The 27,371-nt window shown below is 43.2% G+C and overlaps 1 protein-coding gene and 1 long non-coding RNA gene across 2 annotated transcripts; one reads left to right on the forward strand and one right to left on the reverse strand.

The window, feature by feature from the left end:
• Positions 1-3,631: 3,631 nt before the first annotated feature.
• Positions 3,632-20,672, reverse strand: kcnj3a (potassium inwardly rectifying channel subfamily J member 3a). The gene is made up of 4 exons (XM_037239087.1): positions 19,790-20,672; positions 18,938-19,619; positions 18,476-18,692; positions 3,632-5,655 (listed from the first exon to the last, which is right to left on the reverse strand). The coding sequence occupies exons 2-4, from the start codon at positions 19,616-19,618 to the stop codon at positions 5,066-5,068; spliced, it is 1,488 nt and encodes a 495-aa protein (XP_037094982.1). The 5' UTR covers position 19,619; positions 19,790-20,672; the 3' UTR covers positions 3,632-5,065.
• Positions 20,673-22,922: 2,250 nt separating this feature from the next.
• LOC119115014 lies at positions 22,923-26,521 on the forward strand. Its single transcript, XR_005096092.1, has 3 exons — positions 22,923-23,169; positions 23,407-23,512; positions 26,399-26,521. It is a non-coding gene; the product is annotated as an uncharacterized LOC119115014 (long non-coding RNA).
• Positions 26,522-27,371: the final 850 nt, after the last annotated feature.

Raw genomic sequence — 27,371 nt, forward strand, 5'->3', positions numbered from 1 at the left:
GTGTATTCTGGAAAGCAGTTATATCATTTCCAAAGTGAATTATCAAAGCTCTTTATAAAGGCAGGATTGGTGGCAAGGGTTGATGGTGAGAGGGGGCAAAAGTGTAAATGTGAAACGAGTTATGACAGAAAGTGTCAAGGGTACGGAGGAGCCGTCTCCTCCTGTGGTGTTGGCTTTTCCACTCGCTCAGCCATTTTAATCTTGCTCCCTTCTTAATAGCAGTCTTGCCTGAGACGACTTTGATCACTGTCATTCTACAAAGTTACACCATTGTGACAAATGCATTATTCATTCCTCCTCTGTGGCCTGTAGTGCAATTCTCTCATCCGCCTGTCACTTCCCCCTTTTGTCCCGTTTGCTCTCTCACAGGATGGCACTCCACAATGAGTGAGCAATGATTCATAATACGCAATTAAAACTATCAAGCCCTTGATAACTGAAACAGGAACACCATTAAAAGGCAAGTACAATAAATGAAAATGGCTATGCAGTGTTTAAAGAAATTGCTAAATCAATTCTGAGCAAGTCATGCTACCAAAGTAGCTACCAAGCTAGCGAGTTAACAGTGCTAATGCTAGCGTAGCACTACTAGCGCTGCTATTTTGTTATGTTCTCTGTGACAACAATTCACTTTCATAATCACGTCATTCAATTACCATACGTTGTAGCGAAGTGAGGCTACGTTTGAATCTTGCTAACGGTTTAAAAACTGTAATTGATTCTTGCTTTTTGGTCAGACATTGTGTTTTGACTTATATTCTTACTACTGTTTTCCAATCCAGAAAAATGTTTTGTGAAAGATTGTGTGTTGTACTCTATCGCCACATTCCTGTTATATTTCCTTCATATTTGTTTTATGATGCCGATATTTCCTACGCGCCTCCTCCGAGAGTTCATTCTAGAAGAGCACACGGGAGTCTTAAAATGCTGATTCCACCAATTTAAGAATGATCACTACAGAACAGCTTCTGAGGTTTTTTTTTTTTGGTGAGGGGGGGTGATATCTTTGTGATTGACACTCCAACAAGTGTCCATTTGAAAATTTAACAGGCTTCATTCTGGGAGAATAATGGAGAGTTTCTACAATACAGTGCAACAAAGGGGCGCTAATCAGGACTGACAGCAGAGGAGTTGAAGGATAAAGTCAGAAAGAGGTTCTTGAATGTAAAACAAGACAGGATGGAATTGGACAAGAATGCTTTGCCCTCAAAGCTGTAGTTCACTTTTGGAGTCATGCAGTTTTTTGTTGAAGTGGCATTTCCTGGATATTACGATCACGCAGATTCTCGATGCAACACTCGCCATTCTTTTCATCCCAGCAGTGTAATATCGGCTCGGACGCGCAATGACCAATAACAGACAACGTCACTAATTCCAATCATGACTGTCTGAGGTCGGCAAAAGCTCGAGTCGAACACATTAACAATAAGTTTCACAAAGGAAAGCTATTTAAATACTTGTAAAATTAGCTCCGAAATGGCCCACTCATGTTGCTGATCGGGAGATTTTTTTTTGCCACTTCAGATTGTGTTGGGAATGAGCACTCGTGTAATCGTAGTACTTATGCTTTAAATGATGGCGGGAAATCAAATTAGGACAGGGATGTCAAAAGTATAAAGCTCTTCAGAAGTTGAAGAAATAATTGAACAACGTGAGGACGGCCACACTGAAATAACAATTCCAAGACAAAACCTTTGACGATTAGTATTGTCACAAAAAAAATCATTAGTCTGATAACTTACTACATATTGCTGCTACTTTTGTTTAGTATCGTTTGGTTAATTCGATTATTCTCAAATTAAAAGTTATGCTTGGCGTATGCTTTAATATCACACAAACCTGGCATTCAAACAGGGGTGTGTAGACTTTCGATAGCCGCTGCATTTCCCACTGATGTGTTAAGCGAGACATCTTCACAATCTGGAACAGAAAATGTTTGAGTCACTGCAAGACTGTATTTGCGTTCCTCCCGTTATCAGCGAGTCTGCTCATGTTTCTGCTCAGATGTTGCTTGTCATGAAAGTCTCCAACCAAAGATCTTCAGAGCATCTCTCAACTGCCAAACAGCCGGCGACCATTTCAGTGCCGCTCACGTCTTCGTGTGTTCGATTCCCGCTTGCTCTTTTAGTTGCAGTTCTAGACGTGTGTCCGCCGCCGTGACAAAGATGTCCTCTGTGATAAAGACCGAGCGTATTCCAAGAGCGTGAGCGTTGATTTAGGTGGGACACGGAAGAAATAATGCACTTTGCTGACACTCTCTTTAATCATTTGATCGTTCCTCCTGCTTTGTTTGTTTGTGAGATTCCAAAAAGAGGTTACAAACATGAGGTTAAGAAGTGAATTAACTGAGCTGCCGGGGCTTCTTTCACAGCACTTGATTTTATCTCTGTAAGCCTCCCAAAAAAAAAAAAACATTATTTACGCCCTCCCTATGTGTGACAAAAAGAAAGTGCATTGTGAATAATAAGCAGCAGCAGCAGTGATTTCACCAAGTAGGATCAAAACAAGAAAAAGTGCCAGAAGAAAATCTCTCTGGCAATGACACTGGCACAGAAGCTGTTATCTGGCACATTTTAAAAAGAGACGCAGCTTTCTGCATGTATTTTTAATGAGCTAAAAAACAGATGTAAGGCCTCAATAGTAATTATTTCAATAGATTCATCTGTCAATTATTTTGAATTGTGTCCCGAGCGCTGTAACCGTTTTTCATTTTTGTTTTCTTTAAGCTGGTCATTGACACTGTTGAAAATGACTGTAAAACTAAAACAAAACATTCCTAGCTTCTTGCTAACTCACAGTACTGGGCTAACATAATTAGCGCAGGTTCTTACATGCCTCCAAATAACAAACTTTGTCAACATATACAGATAACCAATATGTCAATACTCACATGGATTTCTTCCTCGTCTGTGGTGTGCCATCCCATGTGACTTTCTTCTTCTAGTCTTTTATTTGATGAAGTAAAGAAGTTGTGCACCACACTTCCCCTGATTGGCCAAGACGGACAAGACAAGGAGACTGACACAATAATCACAAAATGTGAATTGACAATTAAAGAGTTGCCAACAATCTGCATCGATTTGTTGTTGCAGCTCTAAAGATGAAAGTTGGAACGATTTTATGAGGAGGATCTTATATCTAGATTTGTTACATGAGGTCAATTGACATGGGCGTCTGTGCAAATTGATAAATAAATACAATAAAATCAACAATATTTGTTATTTAATTATCAGTACTTGAGTTTGAAGTGTGGAAAATTCCTTGTTCAATGACACTTTAGAAAAAATGGGGGCAACCATGAGTTGAACAAGCAACCTTCCTATTATACTTTGCCATTCTATGTCAGAGATACATTCTCTCATGAACAAATAAGTCAACAAGAGCGGGAAAAACGTGAAATAATGCCATGCAAAATGTAAACGCTTTTAAATGCCACGGGCAGCCGATCAACCGCTGGGAGCAGAGAATAGCAGGGATTGACAGTTGACTGTCACTCACTGTTATTCTATAAACTGGGACAGAGAAAGAGAGAGAGAGAAAGAGAGAGGCGGAGTGTTACCTCGGTAACCGACAGCTTGTCAGGTGTAACGCCGTTTGAGGTTATGCTTGCAGTCAAAGGAGTGGCGAAACATTGCTGTTGGAGCTTTATTCCTGAAGAGACTCACTATCATACAATGTTTCCAATGCATTGAGAGAGAACCAAAAAAAAGTGGCGAGAGAGAGATTCAGTCAACAATGAAAATGGCGCTGTGGCGCGATAAACATGAAAGGCTTTTGCATTATTGCTTTCATCAAGGAGAACGCCGCTAGCCCCGGCGTCTCGCTTGAACTCGTGTGTGACCCCTGAAGATCAACTGCTGTTCATTTGGATGGAACTGCACAGGACTGTCTTCAATGACAAAATGCACATGAAGATGAAAAGCCGTTTCAATTTCTTTTTCATACACTCTGGGTTACAAAGTAACCCAAATTGGGTGAACATGAACCTTAAGGTGCATATCGCCAAAAAGGGAGAAAACATAAACGCTCAAACGTCTCTTGGTATGTAAATGCTAACTGCTATTAGCTAGCATGCTAGCGTGACTGCATTGTGCTTCTCAAGTAGCCTACGGGGACTGACCCTTTGAACCGAAATGGGACTTTTAATAAGCATGTGGAAATTGCGTAGCTGTTAGTGCCCGTTTCGGCCGGGGGACACGAGATGCGGTGTAAAAGGCATTGTTGAACAAAATGTCCAGTGTTGGCGCAGCGAACAGAGTCATTAAAAATGGCGGGTGGTTAATTAGCACACCTATGAAAGAGCAAAGAAATGAAGATGGCGATGGAAACAAGGTAATATAGTTAAGGCTAAAACATCTTTGTCTATTACCTTTTGTATAGTCAATAAGGTCGAGTAGCATGCAAGAACAAAACATCGCCACAACTTTACATTAAACAACAAAAGCAAGAAACTCAAGGAACAAAATGTTATGCGCCGCCTGCTGCCACAAACTGTCATCATTTTTATGTCAGTTTGAAATCATATGGCTTTGTGCAATTTTCCACTCTCTGTAGCGTCACTAATGAACTTTTTTTCCTCTTTTTTTTTTTTTTTAAATAAATATCATGCCAGGAATTATTGTGATTCGGTTCTACATGCGCTGTTTTCTTACATGCCTGATTGTGCTAATTGTACACCGTCCGAAAAAGAGTCAGAGATCTCTCATGGACATACAACCGGGACAGATGTCCTTGATTCCATCGAATGTATGTATCATTCACTCTTTTCATTTTCAATTCAAAATGAAAATTGAAGAAAAATAAAATAAAAAAGGACTCATTATTATGTTACTGTATTTGATTTTTAACCAAAAATGAGAATATCTGACCTTAAAATTGAAACTTGCGGAAATTTTCACTTGGAGGCACAGTTTGATTTAAAAAAGAAAAATTATATGACACAATAATAAGTCACTTTTTAGATTGGAAATATAAAGAAGGAATGATACACCAGTTGTATTTGTGCACATGTTGTCAATTGATAAATCAGGAATAGTGGAAGTCAAAAGACGGGCGGAAGGCTTCTTTATGTAAAACGATCCGAGTTCATCTTTCTGAGTTTGGGCGGCAGGTGTCCGTCTATCCTGCCTCCCCCGGCCAGCCGCTGCAGTTTGGGGGGTAAGTCCGCCACCGACTTGCTGATGGGCTCCGTGCTCATTTTGGAGGCCTTCCCGCCCAGCTTGTCGTCGGAGACGCCAGGCACCGAGCTAATTCGCTGCAGCTTCATAGGCAGGTCTCCGAAACTGTAAGTCATCTCCGAGGTGGTGGAGCTCATCCTCAGCAGCTTTTTGGGGAGGCCTTCCCGCCCCGTGATCTTCTGGAGCTTGGTGGGCAGCTTGGTGGTGCTGTCGTTGTCCTCCAGGGTCTCCAGGCAGTCCAGGGAGCTGTTCTTCTCCCCGCTGTTGCACAGAGACGGCGCCATGAGGGGCGACGACAGGAGCAGGGCCTCCTCTTGCTCCTTCACGCTGTATGGCGGGGTGGGCACCTCGAAAGTGGCGTGGAACTGGGAGTAGTCCACCTTGAAGAATCCTTCCTCCAAGGAGATGACCGGAAAGAAGCGGTGTCCCCACAGCACTTCGTCCTCGGTGTAGGACGTCCTCGCTTGGCACGTCATCCCTGTCGAGCGGCACAGCACAAATACAAGAAGATGATATATCACCTTCAGAAATTCAAGATGGGACTGTCAAAGTCTTTTATTGGGATGGTCACTGCCTATTTGTTCCTTGCCATATTGGAGTTTACAATTTTCTTTAGTACAGTTTTTAGTAAGATGGACTCATAAAATGAAGTGTGAGGCCAGACCTGGCCCCGTGCCTTGAGTTTGACACCTGCCATCTAGGACTAAAGCAACGATCGCAAATTATCTGTCATTGCGCTGCCCGAGCAAGGACTAATGTTTGGGGATGATTAAATACGGCGGCGCTTTTATCACAAGCTTGGCACTCTTCCATTACAATCTGCTTTTTAGTTTTGTGGCTGCTTTTTATTTTTTATTTTTCCAGAGCCAAAAAAAAAAGCTCAATGACATCACGGACACAGCTGCCAAAATAAAAGCTTATAATTAATTGGCACTTTTTAAACCGGATGTTTATGAGCAACTGCAGAGTGACTCATAAAAAGAACACTTCAACCTGAAAATCAGTACGAGGTAGACGCTGCATTAAACTCTCAGTGCACTTGTTATATGACAGACTCAATTTGTCCACTGGAATGTTCATTAAATGATTCTTTACACACTACTGACCACACTACACAAGTCAGTCTTTGCTAGTAGTTGCTGCGCTAATTTTACACATCGGCGAATAATCGTGAGCGCCACAAAGGAAGTCGTCGTTAAGTTTCATGCATCAAAAAAATCGTGGTATTGGTACTCAAGAAGGAATACTCGCACTCCACAAAAGATAAAAAAAACAAAGTAACCAAACCAAAGCTTGCAGTGTTACCCCATAAGCTAGCAGTTAGCCTAGCTTCTTCTTCTCTTTTTTTCTTCGGCACAATTCAAACACAATTGTCCAAACTTTTCATTTATTGTTGCCAAAGGACAAAACAGAAATGATTTTATATTTTAGGAAAGCTTTCATTCCACAAAAAGGGTCAAACAAAGCTTATTAGAAATAAAACACAGCTACCCCGAGCGGGTTGTGTTAAGTGCGCTAAAGACGATAAAAGATTACTTGCTGGAGGAGCAAAACACTTGAGAATTGGCTGCGAGCAAAAACCCTTCAGGAGTTCTATCTCTCTTTGGTACTGATGCTTAATGGCTCGGAGAGAGAATTCTATTGTATTTGACAAAATGTTTTTGTAACTTTAACAGTGAATTGCAGTTCCTGGAAAATGCCGACTTTAGAGATGTTATGCTTTGAGCTGACACAACATTTCAAATTCGAAATTTTTTTTAGGGGGGCAGCCTGTTTTTAACAAGCCTGCATTTATTTTCCCACCTGACGCATTGCAAATGGCAAAAGTTAAAGTGTTCCAAGTGAGAGTGGATCAACCGCATGTTATTTTCTGCTAAGCGGTGACAGCTCATCACCATTATTGAGTAGCTGCCATTATAACCCCTCGCATTACATTTTACCACTTAGAGCTCCGAGCCATTTCACCACCTATTTATTTTATTAACGCGAGTAAGCTCTCAAATAATCGATAATTGAGTTTGCGTCTGAAACCAAAAGATGAAATCCGTTTTTATCTGTCTGAAGAGCGCGCATGCTCGTCTTTAGCATTAAGGAATGGCTGCAGGGCGCCGATGTCAAGGTGTCTTGAAATCCATTAGGAAATTGGTGACTCGGCCGCCTTTTTAATCATATATTTTAATTACCGCCTTAAAGCCGCGATAGCAGCTGCCATCCAAAGATGATTGAAAATGGAGGGCATCTGTGCTTGATTGCCAAGGTCATGAAAAAAAATGCAGTCTTTCTACACAAGCATGGATCTGAAGCTTCAGAGCGTCAGGGGGAGTCATAGTATTACTTCTGCACAATTGCCTCCGCGTCCCGAGGCCTTTCAGCATATGGAAGCGTGCCGGAAGGAATCTAATGGGGAGGAAAAAAAAACAGCTAATAAGATATAAAGTCGTGGTTGGGGAGTAAAACCAAGCGTGCGAACCGAGAGCCACCGTGAGCCTCAAAAAGTGCGCGGGCAGGCGGGCGGGGGTACGACCATCACCGCAAGTCGGCTTCATCGAATATTATAATCGATGCTGGACTCCCTCGAGCGCACCCACAACAAGATCAAACTAACAAGCTTTGGAGTCCAAACAGATAAAACCAATATAAGCCCGAGGCAAAAGGTTGCTACAGTAAGACACAAAGATAACACTGGATCCAGCATCAATTAATAATATTCTCTTGCACTTGCTCTCTGAGTTACTGTAATATTTGGCAATAGAGGGCGAGAGCAGAGGCTGCTCTAAGGGGATGCTGAATTGAATTGTACATGAGTTCAAATCATCTTTCCCCATTGAAATGAACAGAAATGCCATTAATCTGTTCCATTATTGTCTGCTAGTTGTGAATTTTTTTTAGTAGCAAGTCAAAGCTAATAATAATAATAATAATCATAATAATAATAATAATAATATTCAGAATATTCAGAATACAAACAACAGTTTGTATCTTGAAAAACAAGACATCACTATGTCTAAAATTGAAGAAGCCCACAAAGTATAATAGCATACAGCGTTTACATTTTTCTAGTGATGACAAGAGTATTGGACTCAAACATTTGGACTCGTCAAACATTTGGGCTCCAGCGCATTTCCCTTCTGCCGCAAGCCATTCGCAGAAGACTCCACTCCTCAGTAATGTGGGCTGTCTAATCATGTTGAAAAGGGACAATTGTACAACCCTTAATCATAGTTATTAAGACTCTCAATTGCCGTAGGTTGCTCAAGGCTTGACACCTGGGTTGCGGCAATAATTAAAGGGGCGCTTGTGTCACCCATATTTAATTGTGTTGCTAAAGAGCATCTGTTTGACATCACACATACACACACACACTCACACGATTTGATAGATTATGCGCATCATGTACAACAATAAGCCAGACACAGCTTTCAACATTTTGACATAAAAGACAAAAAATGTGGCGTCAAATGACTGTTTATGTCTAAAACCTAAAAATGGCAATTCAGACAAAAGAGAAAAGCCACAAGTGTGTGTATCTCATATTATGGGTAGCAGCACCTTATGTAACTCCAAGAAGCCACGCTTGCCTGAGACTCTGTGTTTCTATGGAAACCATTCCAACTATAGGAATTTGTGTACTCCAAAGTCATGAGCCTCCTCGCTGCTTGTTGTTGAAAAGTAGCAGTGACACGCTAGAACAAAAAGTCAGGGCTCTCTTTTGAAGACGCCATTTTGGTGCAGAAAAACATTTTTTAAAAAACATTTTAACCATCAACACAGCTGATGTCTCAAATCAAATACAAAGATTAACTTGCTGAATTTAGCTTGGGTCATCTGCTTTTTTTAACGTGAATATGCCGCGTCTTTTCCTTATATGACAACAAATTAAATACTGTTGAGTTTGAACAGCTGGTGGGTGGTAAACGCAGTCGTAATACAACCACCGGGGGTTTGGGGCTCTCTACAACAATAATGAAGCTTTTTTTCTTTTTTACTCGACTATTTCTGACATTTCACAGAGCGCATTTTAAGAGTCATAATTACCCTACTCAAATTTCAGGCAATAAAAGAGAATCTGCGCACAGCCACCTTCAGTGTGGGGCTCATAAAGAGTGGAAATGACAACGCTTGGAGAAAAGGTGTTGGAGGGAAGCCGCCAGGGGGGAGAAAACATCATTGGATTCTGACGGAGTCATTGCTCATGCCCCCCCCAGCCCCCCATGCAGGGGAGAGACTTGTGCAATTACATTTCTTCTCTCAGCGAACGGTCACGAGACCACCGAGAACATCATATGATAAACAGAATATGAGTACACCTCAATTAAAAGTCACATCAACAAAGTGTGTGTTTGAGCAAAAAATATAAGAATAAGAATAACAATAATATAATACAATAGCAAATATAATATAATATAAATATAAAATAAAAATATAATAATAATATAATATGATAATAGCAAAAAATCGGCGTATAATCGACGTTCAGGGAAATGCGCCGATCGCACTGCTTGTCGACAGAAGGGTGCAGTTTGTCATTGTCTTTGCTTGGCGGGCCTGGCAGCCCGTACAGTGAGGGAAAAAAAAATATATAGACGCACCGTGCAAAATGATCTATTCCTATCACCAGCTGCCAGCGTGTAGTGGATTCACTAGAAAATGGTATTTTGTTCAGCCGCAAACGACAAATGGATGCTTTTCCTCCAGGTGATGCAAATTTCTGCTTAACTGTTCGAATAATTTTTCACTCAATCAAGTGTGAGCAAGGCCGATCTACAGCTAGTCTAATGAGGATGTTGAGGCTTTCCTCTAGTTTGAAGGATTGCGGATTCTCCTTGCTCTCTTTCTGGCTTTTGACTCGCTTAGCATTTTACGCTAATAACGTAGCTCGAGAAAAGCAAAGCCTTCAGAAGTTTGTCAAAGTTGAAGTTCAGCCGGCTGTTGGGCGCTCTCATTTGGATTAACTGTGTGACAGCGCTAACGGCTTTAAAATAAGCTCTTGCTGATTTAAAAAAAAAAAAAAAAAGAGGCATCTTTGGAAAAATAAAGACTACTTTCAGTGATGTGTGGGAATGAGCATACATATTTAATATCTGGACACAGATGGATGAAACGCTAAAAATAGGGCAGCAAAAGTACGTCATTATCACTAACATTGATTAATTGTCACCTTAGGGTCGACTACAAAAAAAATAATTTGTTCAACCCCTAGTTAAGAACTATTAAATTAAAAAAATATCGCTGACATTCATTAATCGACATTCAATTGACTATAATTGAGTTACAACTCGCAAAACTCTGAGGTGGTTCAAGTCCTAGTTTAGATAAAGAAAAATATTTCTCTTCTTCATTCTATTCATTTTCTCTAACGCTTCGCCACGTTCGGGTCAACCATTCACCCTCCAATTCAAACTTCAGGACAATTGAAAGTCTTCAAAATGCACGTTTTGAACCGTCGAGCGTGACTGAGCAGCAAAACTTCGAAGATTGCCTTGACCCCGAAGTCTTCTCCGTTTAAGGCTCTCAAGAAATGCACTTTTTTTTTGTTTGTTCCTAATAGCACGCTGCTTCTGCGGCCTCATAGAGTGAGCCAGCCGCAGAGTCAGCACAGTGACAGCAGCGATAAAATGGCTTCTTTGTGGGGGGGCGCCGCTGCCGCTGCAATAGAAAAGCACTGAGCTCAGCCAGCCTTGGAAAGAAAACCTGAGTGGTTTCCAGCGACTTATCCTATCGTCAAGTTGCTTACCCGCTTTGTAAAATGTGGAGAATGACATTCATTTGGGCGCAACTTTGCGAAGCTCAATCATAGCTCAATCTGCAGGCAATCTGGTGTCAATCTCGGAGATGTTACTTTCATCCGTCAGAAGCTGCGTTGAAATTGGGTTTGTTTGTGGGAAAACGGCTCCTTAAAAGGATTCCGGCATCTGAGAGTTCTTTATTCTATTTAGAGAAGAGCGCGCAAAGTAGCTCTTCGTCGCACTCCCCTTGTCTCTTTCTATCTGGCTCTCTCTTACACGCAGTCACTCTCGCTCACGCACACACACGGGTTGCTAGTGCGGTGCTGTCAGCAGAGTCCCTTGACAAGCTTTTAGTCATGGAGAAGGATTAAGTGTTATGTGTTCAAGGGAAATGCGAAAAAAAAAAAAATCTGAAATTAACAGGGAGTCGGGGAACTCAAAGCAGGTTGAAAACTGGGATTTCCACAACAATAATAATATTGAAAATTTATTAAATAAAAATAAAAATTTATAATATATAATTTATATTAATAATACAATTTTGTAATATTTATTAATTAAGATTAAAGTTCATTAACAGGTGGATTTTTTTTTCTAGAAACATCATAGCAATAAATTACAATGCAAGGTAGAATCCAGATTGCGCAATCAAATTTTATGGTCCTCAACCCTTCGAGTCTCACGGAGGCTAGGTCGGTCGAGTCGAGTCTTTTGCCAAGCAAGTCATAAAATTTGCTCAAAAGTCGACTCGAGTGCAAGTCATGTGACTCGAGTCCTGCGAGGTCCGACAATGCTTCATAGTGAAAACGAAAACACAAAGACGTTTGGCTCCATCACAGGCGCTGCCCAATACGTGCCGAAGAATGCTGAGCCATCGCTGAGCCAATCTGGTTTTAACGGTTAGATGATTGCATCATATTTAAAAGTCCAATTCTATCCAAGCGCATTTTCCAGCTCAGTACAGCAGCTGTTTCTATGGTGACCAAGCTGTAAAAAGTGCAGAAACATTCCATTGCTTATTTCACTGGGTGAATTTGCCAGGGCGGAAGTAAATCCCTTGTGCCATTGAAATTGCGTTCAAGTGTGCGATTCTTTTGCAAAAATGCCTTATAGTTGTTGGCAGCTCCAAGCTTTTATTGCTACTGCACATTGAAGACTGAGCTGAGCGAGGAGTGGTGGGGGGGTGGCGCTGCTGGGTGGGGGGGATCTTGGATGGCGAGAGCGGAGGCCAATGTGAGCTGGGGCTGCCAGCCATCTCAAAGTGGGGAGTCGGAAGGAGGCGAGGAGCATATGGCCGCGGGCCATCCACACATGAGCGAAAGTCGAGGCAGAGCGACGGAGGCCGCCATCGGAAGCAAACCCATCTAATCCGTCCGTTTGCAATAGCGCTTGTCCTCATTAAGGTGGCGGGGGAGCTGGAGTCAGTCCCGGCTGGTTTTGGACAAGAGGTGGGGTACATTTTTGACATGGAAAGACTAATAAAAGAAAAATAATAATAATAATAATAATAAAAAAAAAATAATAATTAATGATAAAAACAAAAAAAAATAAAAATATATTTTTTAATTAAATAAATAAATAATCTGTGGTGTGAACGGACATTTTCCTTCCATCGCCAAGAGTCGCAAATGTTCGCCCCACAGTGAGATGGGGGCTGAAATGATCAATTTTCCTTGTCGACTCAACAACATCTCAGCGGGTTAATTGCTTCAAGACGCCATTTATCCACAATCATTTCCACAGCGCCCACCGAATTCTTAATAGCAAACCATTCCGATATTCTTCAAACGCACAATTCTGAGGTGCTCCCCCAGCCTTTTTCCTTCCTGGTTATTTATGTTGAATATATAATTGTGATATAACAAACGAGCACAAGGAGGAGTTTGATGCCTTGGGAGAAGTCAAAAGAATCAAGTCCAGACAGCCAGAGCGGGAGATCCGAGAATAGAACGGGAAAATCCCAGAGGAGCGTCTTGCTGGAAGACAACATCGGCGTAGCTTTGTGTTTGGGCCTCGTTATTGATTCACCTGCACTTCAGGGACGGTGGCGGCTCAGACGATCAATGCCGCCCGTGGCCAGCGCTGTTCCAGCGTCATCAGCGCAAACGAGCCGGGCTGCCAATAATATCACGCTAGCACAACACGCAGCGCTTCGACGCGTCTCGTTGCCTGAAGAGGCAACGCCATCGGCCAATGGTTTCGTCGCACGGGGTTCATCCGGGGTTCGTTTATCGGCGACGTATTGCTTGACGAATCCCTAAAGACACAATTAACGTTCTCCAGTTCATCTCAAAGTGAAAATGAATCCAGGACATCTGCCGCCCAAGTTCACTCCGACAGCCGTAATGATCATATTCAAAGCGAGAACATCCCATTTCTTGGAAGTCAAAAAAAAAAAAAAATGGACCCGGAGACAAAATTGTGCCCAATAGCAAAGCATGAATCCAGAAGATCATTTCAATTTCCATTATTTCCCATGTGGGCAAAAAAAGGCTCCAGCCAGCATGCCGGAACAGATTGTGTCCAAGTGTAGCGGTTCCGCTGTAATATCTGGAATACTTTGCGGTCAATAACCCAGCAGCGTGAAATTTGGAGGAACCGTCACCTAGCCAGTTGAAATTCTGAAAATTCAGTCTCCTGAGTCGTCACCCCGGGCGCATCCGATTTGGACGCCAAATGACTCTTGCCATTATTACTTCCCCCTTCTCAAGTCACTTTAACCCTTCGGGACCGCGATTCCGAGTCGGCAGCGGATACGAGTACTTCGAACCTTAATTGAAACTATTAGGCCGTGCGTTCAAAGGAAAAGCATCCATTTTCTTTTCAATTACGTGTGCTGATAACAGCGTGGATCGGGCCATGACATTGGCTGCTCTGCTAATATCAACGGCGCTTCCAATTAATTACACTGCCTGATTTCTTGAAGAAAAAAAAAAAAGTCTGAATGCACAATCGGGCTTAATTCTACATTTAAAGCTTCGTTTTTACAACAACAAAATAAGCAAAGGTAAGACAGAGCTATTAGCAGAGAGATGCATTATTTTCCCCCGCGTTATTATTTTTTATTTAGTGGAATTGTAACGCCTGCATTGATGAACGTATGCGGCGACCATGACACATCGATGTTTGGAGATTCAACGCGACGGCACCTACACAAAGCTCCTTTGGCCATGTATAATTAGCAGGCGAGAGAGCGGCCATTCTTTCCAAAATATGAATAAACATGAGCGCTTGATCCAGTGGCCGTTGCTCGCCACCCACATCGCTTTACCAACAACAGATGTGCGATTTTTTTTCTCTCTCTTTCTCTCGGCGCCGGCAAAAACAATAACACAAAGACAACTCTTTTGTTTATCAAACTTTTGGCCGCCAGTTGCCTCACAAAACTTTTTTTGTTGATATTTGCACATTACAAGCAGGACTAGTAGTGGGCGGCTTAAGAAGTTTTTCTTGCAAAAACATAATTTGTATTACAATTTATTTATTTATAAATGTTTTGACCTTGCAGGTAAAATCAAATCTGTGGCTTTAACACTTCGCAAATTTTCGCAAATCGATGTTAAATGGACTGTACTTCTTAAGCGTTGAACTTATCTCGATGCTACATCAATAATAAAATAAAACATCTCTAAATATGATTTATTAAAAGCCTTTCATAGACGTCACCACAAGTGCGTTTGCATGCATGAAACCACAGGAGACTTAAAAAAAAATATATATATTCTAACGGTGGACAGACAAAGACCTGAGGCTTTGTGCTAGGTAAGCAGAGCTGCATTGAGTTTTTGTCCGAGTCCCAAGTTAAACTCCTCATTAGCCAAACTCATTCACATAAACAAAAAAGCTGCTCACGAATGACTCCAGCAGGATTTTGGCATTTCTAGCACATCACCTCTTTCTCTTTTTAATTACATCCGGAGAGCTCAAGTTGATGGGGGGGGGGGGCACTGACTCAATAAGAGTGGCTGTGCGTTCGTGTTTCTGGTAAAAAAAAAAGAAAAAAAAACCCCACCATGTTGCCTTTATGAGCTGTAATAAGATCATTAATCACACGCCGCTGCCTGCCAGCGGATCTTACATTCAAATAAGCCAAACACAGATCGGCGTCTTTTCTACAAGCGGGCAAAAGAATTGATAATCCTGCAAAAAAACAGAAAAGAAAAAAAAAAAATCAATGACATTTATCTTCTCATGTTTTCTTTCTTTTAAAACAAATGTAAGATATTGACAACTTAGGGTTGCAGGTAATTGCCTTCTTAACACACTTTCGAAAAGGGAAGCCATTTGTTTGTTTGGCCCTGCTCAGCAAATCATAAAGGAGCCATCGCTTGTTTGATCAATTATTTTCAAACGGACATTTAATATCTCGTAAGATCTCGCATGCCCTTTGGCTCGGCACAAAAACAATGAGATTCCGATCAAAGTTGCTTTTTATTATTACGCAGACTTGGGTCAATTAGTAGAGTCCAGAGTTCAAAGTAAACACGGTGGGGGGGCGTTTCGCTGTTATGCTGCATGAACAGTTTGTCGACCGTGTGACCTTTTGCTTTTTTTTCCCGGGCAGATTCTGATATTGGATCTCATTAGATTGTACCGGCAGAAACCTTATTGATCCTTTTTCAAATTGTGTGGGTACCTAATGTGGTTTCTCCCAGACATGCGGTGTTACAATTGATGTGACTTGTTAAGTCATCCTCTACTTTTCATAGGAGAGACTTGACAACGCGATGTCAAGCCGATACACCCTGAGCACGACAAAGTGAAAACATTCCTCATCTCGCAGCGGCACAAAGACAGCGCCACTCCAAACCGACACGCCTCGTTTGGAGAAGTTGCGGTCAAAACAACTTCAGCGCATCTGGAGGTTTCAATCCCATACATGAAAAAAATAATATATACATGTATATGAGGGCAGATCAGGTGAGTTGGACGAAATCCTCGCTAATAAACACTTCGCATAACACCCCTATTGTGCCGGAATCACGCCTGTGGGTGATTCTTTTTTTTTTTCTTCTCCCCTTTCAGCGGGCTCCTCCTTAAGCACGTCGCGATCCGAACAAAGCAATTTCATTCCGCCGTCTCATATTTGCCTGCTTTATTACACAAATCCTGTTATCGTTGTCATATTATAGGAATGAAACAAGCTAAGTTTAGGTGCAGTGCTGCAATCCTGCATACTCAAGGAGAGGTTGCCATGGAAACAGAGTTGCATTGGCCAGAAATGAAAGCATCTGAGGATTTAGACTTTTGACTGTACATCAATTTTTAACTGTAGATTGTTTCTACGTCAGCCATCTTTTTCCTCCCGCCCGAAAACATGCAAAGCGAGTGTGACACACGCAGGCCGATTCCGCTGCCGCCATTGTAAATCTTTAAAGCCACATCTGTGACCGTCACAATATGCCTTCAGATGATCAAGTTCATCCAGTTCATTAATTCCGACAACAATGGAACATTTGCCAACTTTCATAGAAGTGCTTTGTGAGCGAGCCGACTTATAAAAACTAAAGCGTGCCGTTCCAAACTTAAGATGGAATCAGGGCAAGTGTTGTTATACAGATCCTTAGGCGGCCATCTTTGTGCTCAGCCTTCACATCGATTTTGCGCGACGGCTTCTTGTAGCTTAACGACACCATTGCAGTGTGTAAATCTGGCTTTCTGAAGTCGGCCATTACTGGTCAAATGTCTTCTCAGTCTTTCTCCACAGCGCCAGTCACCTATCGATCGTTACCGTTGTAAACAAAATCAATGGGCCATATTTTAATTGTTTTTTACGGAGAAATTAAGGAATTTTTTGTTAAACATTTTGCCAAATCATATTACACACAGCGGGCGGCACGGTGGCGCACTGGGTAGCACGTCCGCCTCACAGTTAGGAGGGTGCGGGTTCGATTCCACCTCCGGCCCTCCCTGTGTGGAGTTTGCATGTTCTCCCCGGGCCCGCGTGGGTTTTCTCCGGGCACTCCGGTTTCCTCCCACATCCCAAAAACATGCTTGGTAGGCCGATTGAAGACTCCAAATTGTCCCTAGGTGTGAGTGCGAGTGCAAATGGTTGTTTGTCTCTGTGTGCCCTGCGATCGGCTGGCAACCGGTTCAGGGTGTCCCCCGCCTACTGCCCGTTGACGGCTGGGATAGGCTCCAGCACTCCCGCGACCCCCGTGGGGACTAAGCGGTTCAGAAAATGGATGGATGGATGGATATTACACACAGTATTCAGCAATTTTTTCCCCCATTATTTCACAGCCTGTACTAGTTTACATAAGATTAAGAAAATGTACCTCATGAAGTGTCCAATGAGCGTACACTGGGAGGTGGACTGCAGGTACAACAGGCAGACATTTTGTCAGTGAGCCTGACTTCAGCAGACCCCAGTGACAGTTCTCATTACAGTCAGTCAGTCAGTCAAGCCTAAATTTCCCCCCACAATGACACGCACGCACTCACACGTACGTGGAAGGTGCAAATCAAGGCAGCCGGCCGGCCGCACGCCGCCTCGAGTGCTAATGAAAGTGCTTTAACTTACTATGAACACATTCCATTAGGAATTGAAAGGCTCATTTCCATTTTAGAAACTCTGCTGCCGCTGATCTCGCCGTCGTCTGCCTATTGCATCCGAGGAATTCCCTCACACTTGTATCAAACAGTCCGTGGATTTAAAGGGACCATACTCGAGGCGCTTCTCGGAAAATGGAAAGCTGAATTCCAAAGGGACTGCACAAAGTAAATGATGAACTGTGAGAAATTATCTCGGTGAATGAGCGGAAGAAGAAGCTGAGAGCAGCCAAAAAAAGAAGAGCTCACTTAGGGGAGGGGCTTAAAATTTTGGCTACGAGTAGTTTTGAGTGTTGCTAGCATGAACTCATGTTACACAAACAGCTCCATTCAATTTGGATGTTTTTTGTGCTGCAAGAGATGCGATGCATTGCAATATTGATATTTTTCTCCCTAGCACACATTGACACTTTGCTCAATTTCTTCACCCAGTGGTGTTAAAGTTAAAGTTTAGTTAAAGTCCCAATGATCGTCACACACACATCTGGGTGTGGTGAAATTTGTCCTCTGCATTTAACCCATCCCCGTGTGATTTTGATCCATCCCCTGGGGGAGAGGGGAGAGGGGAGCAGTGAGCAGCAGCAGTGCCGCGCTCGGGAATCATTTGGTGATCTAACCCCCCAATTCCATCCCTTCATGCTGAGTGCCAAGCAGGGAGGAAATGGGTCCCATTTTTATAGTCTTTGGTATGACCCGGCCGGGGTTTGAACCCACAGCCTTCCAGTCTCAGGGCGGACACTCTACCACTAGGCCACTGAGCTCGTTGAAAATGCATCGTTTATAAATGATGCCACCAAAATCGATCATTGGTGAAGTATAAATGCTAACCGCTACTCTTACCGGCGACATATGCCGCGGACGCCAAAATCAATAAAATGCAATCAAGGGTTCGATAAGAAGCCCATTTGGCTGTCAGCTGGTAAACGATGAAAAAGGATCAATACCGTTCATATTTGGTGTTGGACAATTTTCAGGGGAGGCAAACAAAATAGCGCGCCAGGCTTGGCTGGGCGAACTCACCCGTGGTCTCCACGATGCCCTCCAGAATCACCACGATTTCAAACTGCTCCGTTTGCATGGACCTCAGCGAGAGGTCGTAGAAGGGGCTTTTGGTGTCGATCACGTGGCAGATGGTGAGCGGCGAGACCAGAAAGAGTTGGTCCGCCCCCGTGCTGAAGCCTACGTCCAACTCCAACTGGTCCAGGGGAAGGAACTCGCCTTCGGGGGTCTGCCGAGACTGAGGGGGAGCAGACAAGGAAACAATAATGGATGGATGGCAAAAAAAAAAGAAATATTTTGTGCAAAATAACACTGCAGATATTTGAACCGCTTGTGGAATGGAAGCAACGCTAAACTGAATTTGCTAGCAGCAAACACACTTCCAGTCTTGCTAAAATGTTCTGAAGCCTTGTCAGATCAGCTCTCCTGGCACTTTTGGACGTTGTCACTCCCGTGACGGGCCCTTCCTAAGGGACAACTTACTTTGAGCAGTTTGCAGCGGATCTGCGCTGAGACCATATGGCTGTTGCGCAGGTTTCCCACCCGGAACATGAGCGTGAGTTTGCCGTCGCGCATGGAGATGGCGGCGTGCTCGCTGAACATGAGCGTCTCGGCCCGCTTCTTGGGCTGGGACATCTTGATGAACATGCAGCCGATGAGGAAGGCGTCCACGATGGAGCCCAGGATGGACTGGAAGAGGAAGAGGATGATGCCCTCGGGGCACTTGTCCGTGATGTAGCGGTAGCCGTAGCCGATGGTGGCCTCGGTCTCGATGAAGAAGAGGAAGGCCGAGGGAAAGTTGTACACGTTGGCCACGCACGGCGTGTACTTGTCATTGTGCGCCTTGTTCAGGTCCCCGCGTATGTAGGCGATGAACCACCACATGGACGCCATGAAGAGCCAGGCCACCGTGTAGGTGAGGATGAAGATGAAGAGGTTCCAGCGCCATTTCAGATCCACCAGGGTGGTGAACAGGTCCGAGAGGTATCTACTCGTCTCGCCCCCCAAGTTGCCATGCTGGACGTTGCAGCGGCCGTTCTTGTCCACGAAGCGCTGCCGCTTGCGCTTCTTCTCCGCCGGCGCCTGGTTGCTGAAGCCAGAGCCGCTGGATGAGGTGGTCACTACCTGGTAATCGTCCCCGAATTTCTTTCGGAGTGCAGACATACTACGGAAGAAAACAAGAGGCAGTGAGACAATAATAATAATAGTGGTGAGAAGAAGAAAAAAAAGTCCGCTGGTGTGAGTTGCCGCCTCCTCCTCCACCTCCAGTGTCCGTGCGCAAAGACGAAAATAAAAGAAAGGGAGAAAAAAAAAAAAGTGCGCTGCCTCGCTTGCCTTCTGCTCACACCGTCCTCTTTCTCCACGCACGACTCCCGCTGCGCCCCACAGCCATGAAATAATCACCAGGGCGCGTGTACTTTCACAAGCCAGTCGAGGGGAGCCATAAGACACACGGGAGGGCGAAGCAGGAAAAACAACAAATTACGCACAACAAGCTAAGGTGTCCACTTCTTGTGGCTTCCTCATCACAAGAAAGAACTTGCTCAAAGGCAAATGGCTCAAAATCCAAATCCACGCGCTTTCGCGCAGTCCTAAAAACACCGCGTAATGAGCTTGATTTCCAGGATTGGGGAAAGGCTCGGTGCGCACTCGCTGCCGCAGGCTTCTCCCTGGCTCGCTTTCTGCAGTGGGCTGGTGGAAACATGCATCCGAATAGTCTCGTTAGTCCACTTTCTCCTTCTCTTGTCTTTCAGATTAACGTCGAATGGACTCTCATGATGACGTCCTCTTCCTCTGCTGCTTCTTTCCATCTGACTTCTCGGCGAGCTGCTCCTGCGCACTTGCACACGCTGCCAGTGATGCGTTCACTGGCTTCTGGCGGTGGCACAATGACAGGCAATCGAGTGGGTGGATAATGTGGAACAGCACGATGTCACCAAAAGTGGACGTGGACGCATTCTTATTGAGAAGTGGATCGTTTACTGTCTACTATTGTCCAAAAGAAGAAGAGGACACAAAAAAGTCCCACAGCGTTACATAAAGTACACAGCGGAACAGGAAGAAAAAAAAATGCAATCACAGTACTACTGAGGATTGCACGGCCTTCCAAAATGGATGAAAAGATGAGACAAAAACAGGTCAGGGAGGCTCTGAAGAGGCCTGTAGGATCACTGAGGAATTGTTGGCAAGTCCTGGCGGTGCCCTATATGTGGCAACAAACATGCAATTTTATTAATAGCATAATAATAAAAACCGAGTAAGGCGGTTACAAGACAGGGGCCATCCAGGACTGAATATTTTTTTTGCAATTTAATAAAAATTAAAACAATAATAATAAATTAGAAGTGTGTTTGCCGATTACGTTGTGCTTCAGCATATTATTTTCTGCATCATATTTGCTTCTTTTACAAAATAACTGTACAGATTATACAACACTTTATCCTTTTGCAATTAATTTAAAAATATATATTATGGTCTATTTGATCCGCTTTCCAAATGCACGATAACCTTTATTGTACAAGCAGTCCTCTTTGGTTACAAGTGCACTGTGTTTACATCAGCTTTTAGGTCACCTGTGCAAAACAACCTCCAGTGCCCCCCACCCCTCATGCTCCTTTCTCCTCCCGGCATTATTCCATTAAGCCTCCACACAAGGTCCTAGCAGAGCACAGCGAATTGAGGGAAGGGCTGCTGACACTCGCTGAAAACACTCGATAAGATCTCTGGAGACAAGGTGCCGAATGTAACGCACACAAAGGAAAACAGGCTACAAAGGAGTTATCGGACGAAAGCTCGGCAAAGTCTAGACGCGAGTGCTCGGATCAAGTCACATCGGCAAATCTAAAGTCTTTACCTTCAGGGGCTCTGTTTACTTGACCTGCGTCAATCCTGTAGGCTGGCGGATCTTTGAGTGGGAGCGCTGCGCTGCTGTGGGAGTTTTCAAAACAAACTTCAACTGAGCAATTACTTTTATTCTCTTTAAACGATGCTTTGAACTCAGATCTTGGGAAAAGCGATAATGAGGCACAACCGACCAACGCGTGGCAATCGATCTACCAGCACACACTGTAATGGCCGCATTCAAAGTTGGACAAATTAAAGTATACACTTGATACTGTCAAAGACACACGACAATGACCAAGACCTCGACACTACATCACCTTTTGTATTGCTTCTTGCCAACGCCATTATCATCTAATCCATTAATCCATGATGACAGCCACTGGGATAGCTGACAAGAAACCGGTTGCTATGGAGATATACGAGTAAAGAAGCCATTGCAGTCTCATTAGATTAATAAATCAATAAACAATCAAAGTGACTTCCCCACCCACAAGGCGGGCGCCTCTGCTCAGATGAGAAAATGAAGCACGGATGCGTTTTCAGTTGTTTATTTTGTTAAATGTCAACTTCCACGGGTTGATTCTTGTGCTATTTTTGAACAATATTTGGATCAGTTGTCTCGCGATCAATACCCGACAAAACCTCAAACGACTGTGGCCTCTTTTTGTTTTATCTCTTGTCCAGTCTGACACAAAACAGTCCAAATTGGAGTTAGGAGACTCAAATAAATGATTGCATAGCAGGTTGGAGAAATGTTGATGTACTCCTTCAGACAGCAGGTCATCCTAATTGCCAGGTGAGCATTACAGTTGAGCACAACTTTTTATAATGAGTTGCAAGGGGCAAAGTGGGTCATCTAGCAAGCATTGTGAGTATGGTGGCCGAGGGGGGGACTATTCACATATTTGCAGAGCAAAAAATAGGGCTATTAGTCAGGACTAGCCAACGGGCAGCCTGCATCACAGTATGCAGTGGCAGCTCTCTGCTGATATACTCATTACAAGTGTCTTCCAATTGTCTTAAGCGCACGCATCGGAAGAATGCAATTAGCGGAAGCACACGGTCAACAGTGCGATCTCGCAAATGGATTCTCCAACCAAGCGATAATAAGTATCCCGACATATCACAAAATGCACTTTTCTCACTTGAAAAAAATAAAAGACTGGGAAACGGTGTCACTGATCTGAAATGTACGGAAGAGGCGTAGAAATGCGAAGTCGAAACTGCTACATCATTTCTTAATAGCTGGTGACATGTAAACGAATGTCAACCAGAAAATAAAAAAAAGAACGTAAGAGTATTTTCAACTTACATGAAATTAATTTATTTCCAACAGTCTGGTTGCGACCGTGGCGTAGTTTCCAGTCGTTTGTGGGTTAATTTGTCATTATCCAATCAGGTTTCAGTTTCTACGTGTTGTCATGTGGATTATATTTGCCACCAGAATTACGTCTGCCGACGCCAACACGCGCACATGCGCGCGCACATGCTGAAGAAATCGCTCTTTAATGTTCAGTATCTGAACCAATCAGATTTAAGATTCGCGACTCAAGAGCCATGACGTAGGCTTTCCCGTTCTCTGATTGGTTAATCAGAGCTACTCAGCGGGCTTTACTGTACGCGCAGGTGGCGAACGAAAAGGGCTAAATGTCGGTCAAGATTAAAAATTCATTTTCAAGCCGAACTTTTCGAGTAAAAATGGACATTATTAGGATAGGTAGGACGACGCTGTTACTCTCGCTTATTTCCAACCCAGCAAAGTATTTATTCGCCACTTTCAGAGTAGCAACAACTCGCTAGCTTTGGCTATAATACCCAACCCAGCTAGCTTAAAAAGGATGGAATTTTCTTTCAATCAATGAGCGTCTTTGGTGAGTATAACTTTTATTTTAAGGTTACTTAAGTCTACTTCAAAAATCCATCACACGTCACCCTTCCATTTTATAACTCAAAAGCAATTTGAGCTCTTCCAACTTCATTACTGCTCGTACATGTTTTTCTGTCTGCTCATTTTGAATCCTCCCCACTATAATTTGCATTCACGTGCTCTGGTTGACCTCCTGGGTTTATTCCACAAAGCAATCCTATTTGTGTTTGTTTTTTCACAGACTGAGACAGATGCAGATGACAGCTGCTGTTGTTGCTGTTTCAGTCCATCCATTCATTTTCTTCACCGCTTGTCCTCTCAGGTCGTGGGGGGGCTCGAGCATATCTGTAAATTAAATATAGATTGCTGCCATGTTTTGCAAAATTACCTTACTTCTGTGTGAGGCTGTGCAGAGACTCTGTGCGGTTAAGTGGTTGCCTGGCTCTGTTGATTTGGTCAAACGTCACTAGTTGTTACTCCAATTAGTGACATTGATATGTTTAACAACAATAATAATAAACTATTAGTCACGACATCAATCCATGATTAAAATGGAACAGAGATAAATTTGATTGCTAAAAACTAATACAGCTATCATAATAAAAGGAAAATGTGTTATTGAGGTTATCCGCTTGCTTTTGAGTGGCTCCTCTTCTAAGAGAATCGTGTTCAACACACTTTTTACGAAAGCCCCACCGGCTGTGTCTGTGACAGCCGAATACAAGGAGGAGGTTCATGCAGGGGCTTGTTCTTGTCACACGTCAGGAGGCAGCTGATGTGAAACACGGTGCCCGAAACTATGCAGATGAGCTGGGGACGGGCATTTTTGCCTATTTTATAACTCCCGTTGACACTTGGCAGATTTTTCTTCATGAGCACATGTAAAAATGTAAATAGGAATATTTGTTATAGTTAGCGCCCTCTCTAATTTGCAGATGTCAGCTATTTTTTTTATTTTTTATTGTTCAACCTTCTTTACTGGAAGTGAATTATTGAGGCAATCATAGTAGCCCAGTCCAACTTTTGTCATCCATAAAGGACATATTTCTTTGATGTTTGCCTGCAACCCATTTCATAAAAATAGCCCGTGTGATCTTGTGATGGGTGGATGTGGAGGGGATTGATTTATTAATCCAATCAGAGCCAAGTAGAACATGAGATGCACTTGCGCTCCTCTCAAAATCAGCCATCATAGGAGGTCATTCGCTGAGTGGATCGGCAATCATATTGGACAATCTTCTCTCGTTTTCCGGCTTCCTTTGTAATCTTCACCTCAAGACAAAATAAAACATCTGCTTTCCATTGTGTCACTTTTAATATTCTCAACCAGTGTACTTTGAGACATAATTACTAAAACATCCAGTTTGCCCTAATTGACAGTAAATTCTTTGAGCACATAATAATAATAATAATAAATAAAATAATAATTAATAATAATAATGTGCTGTACTGCAGTCCCACATTATTGGAGCGTAATAGATGAAAATATTTAGTAACGTAGCATTCCCCCTTGCTCTTCCCAACTGGTTCTTATTTGATGTCAAAAATAGTAAAGCGGCTGTTGAGGCAAAGCTTTCGATTGATTAGGGTCACAATTACCGCTGAAAGCAACAAGGCCCCTCAACCTAATCACTGCTTTTGTCACCTAATGGAGATGATCACTTTGGAGATACTTGTAAGGGGCCACTTCCATCCTTCAAATCAATACAGAATTACGCAAGAGCCGCATGCTAGAAAATGATGATTTTCTTCTCCCTCAATAGCCTTGAACGTAAACCTCGCACATTACAAATAGCAGCCGCTAAATTAGCAGACAAGGACGCACTGACAAATGTGCAGAGGGACAGTGGAAGGCAAAGCAAAATTCTACATTGTGTATTTGATGATTAGCTTGTGAGGAATGCCGAGATTGCGTCAACTTTGCGGAAGATGCTAGCTGTGGAGTGAAGAGAAAAAAGACGGCGAGTGTTTGATTATCCTTCCTCCCTCCCCGACCCATGATTGGATTCACTTACTTGATGGACCCTGTTATATTGAAGCCGGGAGAAACGGCAACTCTGTAAAGAATACAATCAAGCACATCAGGCACAATTGGACGCAAAAACGTACAGCGCCGTATTTGGAGTCAACGCACGAAAAGTATTTCAAGGCGGTCTAATGGATGTGCAAGGCATGTTCTCAGTGTTTTGAAAGACGTGTGTGCCAAAAACATCTTAATGAAGGATAAACATATTTATCAACGAGGCTGTTATTGGCTGATATTGCTTTTGTTAACGGCCACCAACCGAGCCGCAAATGAGGAGCCATTCATCAATGCAGCAGGCTGATTTGTATCTCTTGAAATGCGTCAAGTATTTGGAGTCAGTCTGAGAGACAACATTCACCTAGCTAAAATGAAGAGAAATTCAAAATAGCATCATTCGAACTTGATTGATGCAATTGAAGTCACTTATATTATCTTTACCTAAAAGTAAGAGCAGCGACTTTTGAAATATGAGCTGACGCTTCGGTCACCATGGTGAGACGCTGTGATCATGCTCCACCTTGGCGAAAGGCCCAGTGAGCCAAACAAAGTCCGAGATAAGGCCTCCATTAGGGCTATTATTTCAAAGCATCACACCCTTAATGGACTCCCCCGGCCCCAGCCACAGAGCCGCTATATCTTATCCTCACAGGCCTAGTTAACCAGCCTGGGTTTTGCTTCCTACAGGTGCGAGAGCTTGCCGCGGCGAGTCCCGACAGAGCACCCGCGGGGAGCGAGGTGCGGCGCTGATGTGCTGTCAGCTCCACAGCGCCTATTAATAGTCCCGCACTACCGAGGTTTACTTTGTAAAGCGGAAAGGGTAGTGGCGTTCTGGGGGAGTAATTAAAAAGGCAACTTTTGAGTGCTACCTTTTAAGAAACAAAAGCTAGAAAGGTTGCGATACAATCCAAAAGGCCAATTCTATTCCTGACAAGTCGTTTTGGCGCGCAAAGGCAATGATTAACACACACACACATACATTTTCCCCGCTCAATGTCGTGTATAAAACTTTTAATGGGGCCACCAAGTTACTTGCCATCATTTTTTGGCGTTCCACCAATATTCTGCCAGGATGAAAGCTGTAAAATCTGACGTTTCGTGATACTTTGGAGAAGCTGTCAGTCTGTATGTTCCGGGACAGTTTGTAAATGCCGGATTAAACTCTGGGAAGACAAGTTCGATCTTAAAATTTCTTTATTTCTTATTTTAGGTATTTCTGTACAGCTTCCAATCTTGGATGTCTGTGTTCATTACACCGGACGAAATCCATAAAGAATGCAAAGCAGGAAGTTCAACATTGGTGGTGAGTTTTGCATCTCAGTCTTCAATGTCCAAATGAGAATAATCAAGTCTATGGATGTAGTAGTAGTTGATGTAGAGTTGTTTAGGAGCAGTTTTGTTTACATTTTCGGGAAGGGCACACAAACATTTTTTTTACATGACTAAAGTTGTCAATGCAGGATGACCCTCAAAATAATTCAAAGCGGGCAGGTATTGAGCGGCGGGCGGCGACGCTACTGTTGAAAAATGTTCAGTCACGTCAGGACAGCTGATGGACCGCTGACTTTTTAATTATACTTGTGCTTCGGGGAGCTCCGAAAACATTTCTCCAGAACATGTTCGGAAATCTCCACAGCGCATCTCCTAGCAACAAACGTCGCTCAACCGTTGCCATGGGAAATACTTACCCAGAGACATTATTTTGCCTCAAGTCCTGTCTGACTTTTGTTTTTACTGTCAGTTGGCGCTTGCCTGTTTTGTCTCGTTCCCTTGGGGTGGGATGGAGAAGGGGGCACGCCAAGCTGGGGGGTGTTAGCAAGGTGGGAGCCCATGGGAGCTCTTGGGAATCGGCACCCAATCGATTCCCGCTGTGCTCTGCATGCACAACCGCAAGACGCCAGATTGTTCTTTTGTACGAGCCAATGGGGCTTTTTTTTTTGCCCCATTCAGCTCCTCGTTCTTTAAATCTCGGGTGTTTTCCTGGCAACCATTGCTTTCTCCTCCCATTGCGGTAAGACAAATATTGTCCTTGTGTGCTCTTTTTGTTGCGGCGCTTTTGTTTTCTTTCACCTTGCGGTATCGAAGTGAGTGAATTTTTTTCTTAACCACTTGATGCCTAAAATGTATTCCCAATAGTTAAAACAAATTGAAATGCATGGCAAGACTGGGAAAACAAAAATGTG

The sequence above is a fragment of the Syngnathus acus genome, chromosome 21, assembly GCF_901709675.1.
Source record: "Syngnathus acus chromosome 21, fSynAcu1.2, whole genome shotgun sequence".
In the NCBI taxonomy this organism is placed as follows: Eukaryota; Metazoa; Chordata; class Actinopteri; order Syngnathiformes; family Syngnathidae; genus Syngnathus; species Syngnathus acus.

Excerpts from the sequence above, each read along its gene's own strand:
- kcnj3a (XM_037239087.1), bottom strand. The coding sequence starts at position 19,618 with ATGTCTGCACTCCGAAAGAAATTCGGGGACGATTACCAGGTAGTGACC. Across the intron at positions 18,693-18,937 it reads TCCGCTGCAAACTGCTCAAA|TCTCGGCAGACCCCCGAAGG; the intron begins GTAAGTTGTCCC and ends GCTCCCCCTCAG. Across the intron at positions 5,656-18,475 it reads GGGCATCGTGGAGACCACGG|GGATGACGTGCCAAGCGAGG; the intron begins GTGAGTTCGCCC and ends GCCGCTCGACAG.